Raw genomic sequence first — 12,606 nt, forward strand, 5'->3', positions numbered from 1 at the left:
CCAGCCTGGGCAACAAGAGCAAAACTCTGTCTCAGGGAAAAAAAAAAAAATTGCCATTGAGGCCTGGTGTGGTGGTTCACATCCGTAATCCCAACACTTTAGGAGGCTGAGGTGAGAGGATGGCCAGGAGTTCAAGACCAGCCTTCATTTTTATTTAACGAGTGTATTCTCATTTTACTAGTATATTAATTGTTTTTCAGGACAGACTATGTTTCTTAATGTACCTGTTGTACTTTCTGTACAACTATGTTATTCTACTCAACGTCAGAAGATGTGAATTTTTTTCACAGGGAAAAATAGCCATGGGAAGTAATATCTTTATGTCTTTAGAACTTGTCTCCTGCCTCTGCTATTAGCTTATTCTATTGTTTGTTCATGTGTCTCTCTATACCATTAGATAATGAACTCCTTGGAGACATCAAGAATGATATTTTATTCACCTCTGTGTTCTCGGAAGACTGCACAGTGCCTGCCCATAAGAGTGCTCAAATATTGTTGGAATAAATTAACAAAAGAATAAGCACTACCAAGAACTGTCTTTAAGAAAACACACACCATATTTGTGTGACTGCAAAAGCAATCAGTAAATTTTTAAATGCTTTATTTAAATTATGGAACCTTAGGAATTGGTAGGATAATTTCAAATTCCCCTCTTGAAGCAAAGTCACACTTATAAGAAATGAAATCAATGTTTGGTTCACCTGTTTTAAACAATTAAGAGGTACCAAACACAAATATAAAATAAAAATTAAATTTGTAAAGCCAAAGTATGTGTGTAAAGATAAATATCCACGTGTACATGTCAACAATTTAAAATTTTTTATGTGTTTGGAAGGCTTTTTAAAAATCAGACCTAGAAAGAGGGCCAACATAAAGGTATTTTTGAGAGTTTATTTTGGTGTGACTCAGACAGTGTAGTATAGATGCAAGAGCTTGAGTTGGAGTGAGGAAATCAGTTCTTACTATTGTTGACTTGTTCTCTGACCTTATATATGTGCAGCATAATTCAATCATATTTTCAAATATTTATTCAAAACATTGCCCAAAGCATGTGGTCGATGATTCATTTAATCTTTTAGCATCTCAGTTTTCTAATCTGTGCAAAGGGAATAATAATACCTTTCTAACTCGTCCCAAAAAACCATTTTGGAATGATGAAGGAGTGGGTTGCCCCTCCACACCTGTGGGTGTTTCTCGTTAGGTGGAACAAGAGACTTGGAAAAGAAAAAGACACAGAGACAAAGTATAGAGAAAGAAATAAGGGGGCCCAGGGGACCAGCGTTCAGCATACGGAGGATCCCACCAGCCTCTGAGTTCCCCTAGTATTTATTGATCATTCTTGGGTGTTTCTCAGAGAGGGGGATGTGGCAGGGTCATAGGATAATAATGGAGAGAAGGTCAGCAGATAAACACGTGAACAAAGGTCTCTGCATCATAGACAAGGTAAAGAATTAAGTGCTGTGCTTTAGATATGCATACACATAAACATCTCAATGCCTTACAGAGCAGTATTGTTGCCCGCATGTCCCACCTCCAGCCCTAAGGCGGTTTTCCCCTATCTCAGTAGATGGAACATACAGTTGGGTTTTATACCGAGACATTCCATTGCCCAGGGACGGGCAGGAGACAGATGCCTTCCTCTTGTCTCAACTGCAAAGAGGCATGCCTTCCTCTTATACTAATCCTCCTCAGCACAGACCCTTTATGGGTGTCGGGCTGGGGGATGGTCAGGTCTTTCCCTTCCCACAAGGCCATATTTCAGACTATCACATGGGGAGAAACTTCGGACAATACCTGGCTTTCCTAGGCAGAGGTCCCTGTGGCCTTCCGCAGTGTTTGTGTCCCTGGGTACTTGAGATTAGGGAGTGGTGATGACTCTAAAGGAGCATGCTGCCTTCAAGTATCTGTTTAACAAAGCACATCCTGCACAGCCCTTAATCCATTTAACCCTGAGTTGACACATCATGTGTTTCAGAGAGCACGGGGTTGGGGTAAGGTTACAGATTAACAGCATCTCAAGGCAGAAGAATTTTTCTTAATACAGAACAAAATGGAGTCTCCTGTGTCTACTTCTTTCTATGCAGACACAGTAACAATCTGATCTCTCTTTCTTTTCCCCACATTTCCCCCTTTTCTTTTCGACAAAACAGCCGTCGTCATCATGGCCCGTTCTCAATGGTCGCTGTCTCTTCAGAGCTGTTGGGTACACCTGCAGACTAACAACAGACAAAACAGGCACACAAGGATTAATATGAGATTTATAATCGTAGTACTTCCAATGGTCTTAACCCAAGTGACAGGGTTAAGATTTGCGAGGCCGTTAGCAACTCCTGCGATTGCCTCAGTTCCTGGCACCAAATTTAAATGGGCTTTTGATGTTTCAAAAATTTGTTCTTTTAATTTGGAAATGTCTAAAGTGAGATTATCTTCTCTTCCCTGTAGATGGCATCTAACCATGTCCCAGTGATGCTCAGACTCATTATAAACTTGGGGTGTAATACAAAAATCTGACGTATTCCAGTCACACTGTAACTGGAAATGATGTTCTAAGCTCATGAGTCTGTCTCCCATCCAAATGACAGTTTGTCTAAGATCATTAATTTGATTTGCCATTTTTTGATCAATACCAGATTGCGAATTCCACAATCTCGTAGAATTCTTTTGCCAATCATTAACGAAGTTTACCGACTGAACAGAAGAGTGCAGCGCAACTCCTGCTATAGCAGCCATAGCTGTGACTGCAATTAATCCCATAATCACTGTAATTAAAGTAAAAATGAATCTTTTGGATCTATTTAAAATGCCTTTTAATACTTCAGTCAAAATATGGATGGATGGCGAGGCCTCCCACGGTCGGTCCATGGACACAGGGATCCACATGCCTTCTCTTGCTCTCACCAGCAGAATACAGTGCTGCCAAATAAAAGTTGAATCAATGCAAGTAAACAATCTGCAGTTTTCACAGGTTATAGTTTGGGAGTCTGGTTTAATAACTATATTTCCTACAACTAGCATATAAGGGGTCTTTACACAACTTTGTAAGGGAACCGTTAGACTGGAATTTAGGTCGATAGTATAAAATGGCTTACGATCCCTTGTTTCTAAAGTTTGATTTCCAGACCAAATTCTAATGTGGTATGAGGCTACAGTAAGCCTCCGTAATTCTTGATGTTCAGGACCAGAAACAGGACTTCTTAGTTTTGGTCTTGGGGTAGAGATTCCTTTTTCTCCCCATTCCCAAGGATAGAAAGACTGTAATTTTTTATGCTTCTGTTTGTCTAAACTTTCTCTTAAGTCGCTATCAACAACTGGACTCACTGCACTGGGACACGATTGAGTTTGCCCTGTGCAATCATGGTAGAATTGACCTCGAGGTGCCCAATCTATAACAGTTCCAAATTCATTGTTTTGTAATATCACCGCACTATTGGCCACACATTCTTCCCAAACTAAAACTTCTGTATTTTTTGATTCTTTGGGAATTTCCTTGGGGCAAGGTTTCCCTTTAGGTCTAAACTTTAATGATCTTTGATAAGAAAAGTCTTGTAAATAATTTACCCGTGGCCTGAGTGACATCCCGCTTACCATGTAAGAAGTGAATCTACTGATGGGACTGACAGTAGGTACTTCTACCAACCAATTTTGGACTGCAGGCATTAAGCATCCTGGTGCTCTCCCTAGGCAAATAGGAGGATAACAATACCCAATGGAAATATTTATCATCATCCCTTCTTCCTCAGGTTTGGCAGGGCAGCGATCATCTGTGGGGCCAGGTACCCATACACTATCATTAACATATACTTCTATAGGATTATCCATCCATGTGACTGCCTGAATTAAGGGCGGGAAAGACACATAGGCCCAGTAGGTATAATTAGCTGCAGCTGCTCCTGCAGGCATAGGGAGACTTACCACCGTTGATACAATCATCAATGCTGCAAGCAGCATACTCTCTGGAGTTTGTGTCATCTTTGTGTTCTCTAGGCATTTTGTAGCTAACTGCGTCAGCTTCTTTAGTTGTGCCCAAGTCAGCGGCTCTGCCTTCTTGGTGGATGGCAACTTCATCTGTTCTTCTGACATCATCATTTTGTTCATCTTGTGAGTCGACAGTGCTCGATTGCGGTGTCTCCGTCTCTGCGGAGGTGCTTTTCTTTGCATCTCCGATGGGTTCATTGTACAACTTCAAATGTCTAGTGGGTATCCAAACAGGAAGCTGATTTTCTCCTGGTGAAACACAAGCAAAACCTCTCCCCCACGTTATCACCTTCCCTATTTCCCATGTCTTATTTTTATTATCTTTCCACCAAATCAATTTTCCTTCATGTGGGCTGTTCTTTTTACCAGTAAGATGTTATTCTGCAGAAGTAGTAGTCTGATTTCTATAAATGTTTAAAAATTTTAAAGTATAGAGTGCTAGATTAAGTTGCATCTGAGGAGTGGTACACTCTTTACTGTCTCCCCCTTCTTTTTGTTTAACTAATTGAGTTTTGAGTGTTCTATTAGTTCTTTCAACTATGGCCTGTCCTTGGGAATTATAGGGAATTCCTGTTGTATGTGAAATTTTCCACCGATTTAAGAATCTTTGGAAAGCTTTACTACAATATCCTGGTCCATTGTCAGTTTTGATTTTTTTCTGGAACTCCTATTACAGCAAAACAAGATAATAAATGTTTTTTAACATGGGAAGTACTTTCTCCTGTTTGGCAAGTTGCCCATATGAAATGTGAATAAGTATCAACTGTTATATGAACATATGACAGTCTTCCAAATGAAGGTACATGCGTGACATCAATTTGCCATAATGCATTAGGACGCAGACCTCTGGGATTAACTCCTGCCTCTTGAGTGGGCAGGTGTAAGACTTGACACTGGGTGCAATGTTGTACAATATCTTTTGCATGTTTCCATGTGACATCAAATTTGTTTTTTAATCCTGCTGCATTTACATGAGTCAAAGCATGAAGTTCTCGTGCTTTTATGAATGCAGATGATACCAGTAAGTCAGCTTGTTCATTTGCTTTAGTCAAAGGCCCTGGTAAATTAGTGTGTGCTCGAATATGAGTAATATAAAATGGGAAATTTCTTTTTCTTACAGTTTGTTGTAATAAATTGAATAGCTGGTTTAACTGATCATCCATACTATATTTGATTAGAGCTGTCTCAACATCCCTTGTAGCCTGTACTACATATGCAGAATCTGATACAATATTGATAGGTTGATCAAAATCTTGTAACACTGTAATGACTGCAACCAGCTCTGCTCTTTGAGCCGATTGATATGGAGTTTTGATTACTCATTCTTTTGGCCCTGTGTAAGCCACTTTTCCATTGCTGGAACCATCAGTAAATACTGTTAGAGCATTTTCTAAAGTTTCCCATCTGGTAATTTTAGGTAGAATCCAAGTAGTCAGTTTTAAAAACTGGAAGATTTTTGTTTTCAGGTAATGATTATCAATAATTCCCACAAAATTGGCAAGACCAATCTGCCTTGCACCAGAATTGATAAAGGCTTGTCTAATTTGTTCCTTGGTTAAAGGGACAACTATTTTGTCTGGGTCATTTCCACATAATTTTATTATTCATAATCTTGTCTGACAAATTAATGTGGCTATTTGATCCAACTACAATGTAAAAGTCTTAACTGTACTGTGAGGAAGGAATGACCACTCCACAAGATCAGTATTTTGAATAATGATGCCTGTTGGAGAATGTGCAGTAGCAAAAATCAAAAGTTGGAGTGGGGCTAAGGGATCTGTTCTATTTATTTGTGCTGACTGAATTTTTTCTTCCACTAATTTAATTTCTTTTGTTGCCTCTGGGGTTAACATTCTCTTACTATTTAAGTCTGAGTCTCCTCTTAAGATAGAGAACAAATTTGACATGGCATAAGTAGGAATGCCTAGAGTTGGCTGAATCCAATTAATATCTCCCAGCAATTTTTGAAAATCATTTAGTGTTTTTAATGTGTCTTTTCTTATTTCTATTTTTTGTGGCTTAATTTTTCTATTCTCTATCTGCATCCCTAAATAATGAAAAGGAGTGGAGGTTTGGATCTTATCAGATGCTATTGCCAGTCCTGCGTTGGCAACCTCTGATTGCAGAAATGTATAAGTCAATTAATTTATCTCTTGTTTCTGCAGCACACAAAATATCATCAATATAATGAATAGCAGTCTGAAAACTTGTCTCTAACTGGTTAAAGAGCACGACCTACAAAAGTCTGACAAATAGTTGGACTATTAAGCATTCCCTGAGGTAACACTTTCCACTGAAACCTGGTGGCTGGTTCTTTATTATTTATGGCTGGTATAGTAAAGGCAAATTTTTCGCAATCCTGCTCCGCCAGAGGGATGGTAAAAAAGCAATCCTTTAGATCAATTATAATTAAAGGCCAGTCTTTGGGATCATGGCCAGAGAGGGCAACCCGGGTTGGAGAGGCCCCATGGGTTGATTTACGGTGTTTACGGCCCTTAAGTCAGTTAACATACACCATTTGCTGGATTTCTTCTGAATTACAAACACAGGAGAATTCCAAGGCGAGAATGAAGGCTCAATATGTCCCTTTTCGAACTGTTCATTTGCTAATGAATGTAAAGCCTCCAGTTTTTGTTTTGGTAGCGGCCACTGATTTACCCATACCGGTTTTTCTGTTTTCCAAGTTAATGGTATGGGTTTAGGAGGCTCTACAGTGGCCGCCCCTAAAAAGGATACCCTATTCCTTCTCTTTCTTGATTTATTTTAGTCTTAACTGGAACTTTAATGCCATCTGCATTTTTTCCTAGTCCCTTTCCTGGTATATATCCCATCTTGGTCATGATTTTTTGACTTGTGGGGCTATATAATGGAGCGGGCATAGTGATTTCCACACCCCATTGTTGTAATAAATCTTGACCCCACAGATTAAGAGGAGTTGAAGTAATCATTGGCTGAACAGTACTTTCTTGATTATCTGGCCCTAAACAATGTAAAATCTCAGTACTTTGATACACTTTTGAGGCTGTGCCTACGCCAACAAGTCCCGTAACAGCCTTTTGTTTAGGCCAATTTTTTGGCCATTGATTTAAAGCAATGATAGAGACATCTGCCCCAGTGTCTACTAACCCTTCAAACTGTTTTCCTTGAATAATGGCCTTACACACAGGTCTGTTCTCTGAGATCTGACTTGCCCAGTATGCAGCCTTTCCTGTCGGATCAGTGCTTCCAAACCCTCCCGTTCTTTTTATCTCACTATTTCCAACCTTAATATAAGGCAGGAGTAATAACTGAAAAATCCTGTCTCCTGGACTGGCACTCCAAGGAATTGAAGAGCTAATAACCAATTGAATTTTGCCTTTATAGTCTGAATCAACCACACCAGTATGAATTTGAACTCCCTTTAGATTTATACTTGATCTTCCCAAGATTAGTCCTACAGTACCCTCAGGCAGCAGGCCATATACCCCTGTGGGGATTTTTTGTGGGGGCTCCCCTGGAAGCAGAGAGACTGCTTGTATAGTACGTAAATCTACTGCTGCACTGCCACTTGTGGCGGGGGACAATTGTTGTATTGTGGTAACTGGCTTATTCCCTGAGGTACTTGGGACAGTGGGGGTTGTTGTCCCTGAAAACCCTGAGGAACAAAGGGCTGAATTGGGAATGCCCCAGTTTGTTGTGGGGCCTGAGGCTGGCCCCTTTGCTCGTTTCCTGACAATGGTTGCCCATTTCTATCAAATTTAGAATGACATTAACTAGCCCAATGTTTTCCTTTTTTACATCTTGGACATAAGTCTGGTGGCTCTCTACCTGTTGTTGTAGTCGCTTGAATAGTTATATTCTGTTTATTTGAGACTGGGCAATTCTTTTTTAAATGACCAATTTGACCACAATTATAACATTTCCCTCCAAATGTTCTAACTTGTCCTCCTAAAACAACTCCCACTATTGCTTGAGCCATAAGCATAGCTTTATGCATAGCTCCTCCAATTCCATCACAGGCTTTTACATACTCTGAGATTACATCTGATCCTGTGGAAACCTTTCCTTTTAATGGCTTAATGGCTGATTGACACTCAGGATTGGCGTTTTCGTATGCCATCAACTCCACTATGACCTTACGGGCTTTTTCATCGGCAATTGACTTTTGAGCGACATCTTGGAACCTTGCCACAAAATCAGGGTAGGGCTCTTTCGAACCTTGTCTTACTGTATGAAATGAGGGGCAGGCGGTTCCTGGGTCTTGGATTTTTTCCCAGGCTCTAAGGCAGATAGCTCTAACTTGCTCAATGGCCTCATTTTGCATTAATGCTTGTTGACTAATAGTGCTCCAGTTTTGACCTGTTCCTAATAGTTGATCTGCATCTATGTTAACTGGAGGATTGGCAGCCCTATTTCTTCAGACCTGTTCTTGTGCCCCATCAATCCACCAAGTCTTAAATTGTAAAAATTGAGAGGGTGAGAGAGACGATTTTGCCAGAATCTCCCAATCATAAGGAATGAGTCTATGATGTCCATGAGCAATGGAATCTAATAATGTCCTCATATAAGGGGAGTTGGGTCCATAGTGTTTTACTCCCTCTTTCATATCTTTTAGCATTTTTATCGAAAAAGACTTGTATCTGGCCTCAACTGTGAGAGGCTCTCCCTCTTGGGCTCCTTCTCCAGGTGGTATCGGTTCTAACGTTACTGGGAATTGCCACGCCTCAGTATCTCCTTCCTTTCTTGACTTATCATCAATAATTTCATGTAACTCACTACCCTGTCTACTAGGTGGTGCCATAGGATTAAGTCTGCTAGTGGGTGGCTGAGGGTATGGCGCCCTGCCCTGTGGTGCTGGGAGCGTTCCTGGCTATCCATACTGACTTTCTGGGGGTGGCCGATACTGAAGTTTGGCTGGCGGCCAGTATTGATAAGCTACTGGTAGTTGGGTCTTATTTTCTGTAACCTGCGTTTGAGGTTGTAATGTTACGGGCATCTGACCTACTGGAAGAGGACTTGGTCCTCGTGGTTTAGACTCTGATGGCCCCACTAATTCTGGACCTTTTCCTTCTAATTTTAATGTTTCAGGATATATCACCTCCTGTAATTGATTATAGTCAACATTTTGCGTTGACTGAGCCATTACTGGCTCTGCTACATATTCGCAATGTAAACTTTCCATTTCTTTCTGGGATTTTTTCCCTGTCTTTTCTTTACAATCTATTACACAGCTTCCAGGGGCATCAGAAACTGAAACACTATCTTCTTCTCTTTGAAATGGTTCTAAAGCTGCTTTAATAATGGCCCAATCATTCCATACTGTAAGTGGAATGATATTACCCTTCCTACCTGCTTTAGTTCCTTGCCAATTCTTTTCCAGTCTTCTTTTAGATCTAAAGTTCCTTGTTCTGGAAACCATGGGCAAAATTGTTCTATTGTTTGAAATAGCTTGATTAGATTTTTTGTAGATACTCTAACTCCCACTCTTTTTAAAAGAATTTTAATAAAGCTGAGATAAAAGGCGTATTTATTTTTAGTTTTCCTTTAATTTGCCCCATTGTCACCCTAGCTTTGTCCGAGCGCACTGTAAGGCTGACTGTAGACGTACTCGGGATCTCTCGTCAACTTGTCCTCAATGACCACGCTCGAGCGTACCTTCACCCTAGAGAAAAACCCCCATGTTGGGCACTAGATGAAGGGGTGGGTTGCCCCTCCACACCTGTGGGTGTTTCTTGTTAGGTAGAATGAGAGACTTGGAAAAGAAAAAGACAGAGAGACAAAGTATAGAGAAAGAAATAAGGGGGCCCAGAGGACCAGCATTCAGCATACGGAGGATCCCGCCAGCCTCTGAGTTCCCTTAGTATTTATTGATCATTTTTGGGTGTTTCTCAGAGAGGGGGATGTGGCAGGGTCATAGGATAATAATGGAGAGAAGGTCAGCAGATAAACGCGTGAACAAAGGTCTCTGCATCATAGACAAGGTAAAGAATTAAGTGCTGTGTTTTAGATACGCATACACATAAACATCTCAATGCCTTACAGAGCAGTATTGTTGCCCGCATGTCTCACCTCCAGCCCTAAGGCGGTTTTCCCCTATCTCAGTAGATGGAACATACAATCGGGTTTTATACCGAGACATTCCATTGCCCAGGGACCGGCAGGAGACGCATGCCTTCCTCTTGTCTCAACTGCAAAGAGACATGCCTTCCTCTTATACTAATCCTCCTCAGCACAGACCCTTTACGGGTGTCGAGCTGGGGGATGGTCAGGTCTTTCCCTTCCCACGAGGCCATATTTCAGACTATCACATGGGGAGAAAGCTTGGACAATACCTGGCTTTCCTAGGCAGAGGTCCCTGTGGCCTTCCGCAGTGTTTGTGTCCCTGGGTACTTGAGATTAGGGAGTGGTGATGACTCTTAAGGAGCATGCTGCCTTCAAGCATCTGTTTAACAAAGCACATCCTGCACAGCCCTTAATCCATTTAACCCTGAGTTGACACAGCATGTGTTTCAGAGAGCCTGGGGTTGGGGGTAAGGTTATAGATTAACAGCATCTCAAGGCAGAAGAATTTTTCTTAATACAGAACAAAATGGAGTCTCCTATGTCTGCTTCTTTCTATACAGACACAGTAACAATCTGATCTCTCTTTCTTTTCCCCAAAGAATGATACTGAAAGCATCTCAAAAATAAAATCAGGAGTATCTGCAGGTAATGCATCAGCATTTTTATTAAGCCCTCTTATTTGAAAGTCACTGCTTTGAACTGGATTGGATGACCCAGTGGCTTGTGTGGGAGTTGGGCTGGAGAAGGTTGATAGTAGGCAAGCTGGTTTTCTCCTGTTGTTATTTTGTTACCTCTGTGGAGTGCTTTTGATTTTTCTTATCAACTGCAGTGACTCAGATGGGTTGACAATCTCTCCAAACAAAATGTGTACTTTTTCTACCCGTGAGTTTGGCCTGGTCCCAGAAATTCACTCTAGACATGTAGAACTATATGATAAGAGAGTTGGAAAAGAGCTCATCTATCTAGTCCAAAACTGTAATGAATTCATGGGTCATGAAATCTATTTAATGGGTCGTGGCCAACATTTAGAAAATATAGATTAGACCAGAAAAATATCACAGTTTTGCAATCTTTCATTTCAGCTACATGTGTGTATCACAGTGTGAAATGTTTCTTGCTACCAAACATTTTTGCAAAATACTAATAGTTCTATTCCCATATCTGAAAAATGAAAGTAAGGAGCCCAGAAAAGTAGTGTTAAATATTCTATTGAGAGACACCCAGGACATAAATTCAAATGTCCAGACTTCTGGTTTAGTTCTTTTTCCATTTTGGAGACCTGGAATGATACAATAGAAGGAATAGTGAAGGACACAAGTTCAAGTCTGGTGCTTAAAAACTGTATAAAGTGCAAGTTGCTTACTCCATACCCTTCATTATTCTCATTTCTAAAATAAGGTAAATGAAACTGTCCATTTCCTTACTAGATTATTGGAAGAACTACCAAATACAGATAAAGCAAAAAAATGTCCAATGAAAAAATCTGCAAACCTGCTGTGTGTGTGGTCTTAATATTACTCTTCTATATTCTTTCCCGTAGACAAAATTTTTTATTTTTTTTCATTGTTAATTTCTCCTTTTCTTCTACGCTTTAATATGTTTCTTTATCTTTGAGCATCATCTGGCAATAAATATTTTTTGGTATTTGCCAGAATGCCATAATTTCCAAAGCATTTTCTCACTTGAAAATATGTAAAAATACAGAACAGGTTGAGGAAAATGCAATATACCATAAATATATGTGTATTTGGGATACTGGATACATACCACATATATTTATATTTGATATACTGGATTTTAAATATAGTAAATATATGTATATATAAATATACCTATATATCCTTTATGTTATATAAATATAACATATACCTATATAACATATCTGTTAGGTATACCTATAGGTATACCTATAGGTATATTTACCTAACAGATATGTTATATAGGTATATGTTATATTTATATAACATAAAGGTTATATAGGTATATTTATATATACATATGTGTTATATAGGTACATTTATATAAATATACATGTTATATACGTATATTTACATACACATATGTTATATGTATATTTACATACAAATATATGTAATATAGGTATATTTACATATACATATATGTTATACAGGTGTATTTAACATTTAATATATAAATATACATATATGTTATGTAAATCTACCTACATAACATGTTATATAGGTAGATTTATATAACATGTTATATAGGTATATTTATATATACATATATGTTATTTAGTTATATATACATAACATTTTATATGGGTATATTTACATATATGTATATACAACATAGGTTATATGGTATGTGTAAATATATGGGTATATTTACATGTACATATATATACATATGTATTGTATAATACACATATGTTATATATCTATATAACATGTTATATATAACATATGGATACATCTCTGTATATATGTACACGTATACATGTATACATATATATGTGTATATGTATACGTATAGATGTATACATATATGTATACATTATCTGGGTAGATTTACATAACATATATGCTATATAGGTATATTTACACATATGTATACGTAAATAATACC

General features: G+C 38.9%; 1 protein-coding gene across 2 annotated transcripts in view; it reads right to left on the reverse strand.

Moving 5' to 3' along the window:
- Positions 1-1,246: 1,246 nt before the first annotated feature.
- Positions 1,247-12,606, reverse strand: part of LOC107976907 (endogenous retrovirus group K member 16 Rec protein) — a 289,370-nt gene continuing 278,010 nt past the window's right edge. Inside the window, exons 3-4 of one of the 2 annotated variants that reach the window (XM_063781342.1) lie at positions 3,913-11,296; positions 1,247-2,216 (exon numbers count right to left, since the gene is read on the reverse strand). In XM_063781342.1, coding sequence (XP_063637412.1) covers positions 2,160-2,216; positions 3,913-4,173 — 318 coding nt within the window. In that variant the 5' untranslated portion in view covers positions 4,174-11,296 and the 3' untranslated portion in view covers positions 1,247-2,159. Of the gene's footprint in view, positions 2,217-3,912; positions 11,297-12,606 lie in introns of those variants that run through there. The other variant, XR_008537667.2, reaches the window with a different exon arrangement.

The sequence above is a fragment of the Pan troglodytes genome, chromosome 8, assembly GCF_028858775.2.
Source record: "Pan troglodytes isolate AG18354 chromosome 8, NHGRI_mPanTro3-v2.0_pri, whole genome shotgun sequence".
NCBI lineage: Eukaryota > Metazoa > Chordata > Mammalia > Primates > Hominidae > Pan > Pan troglodytes.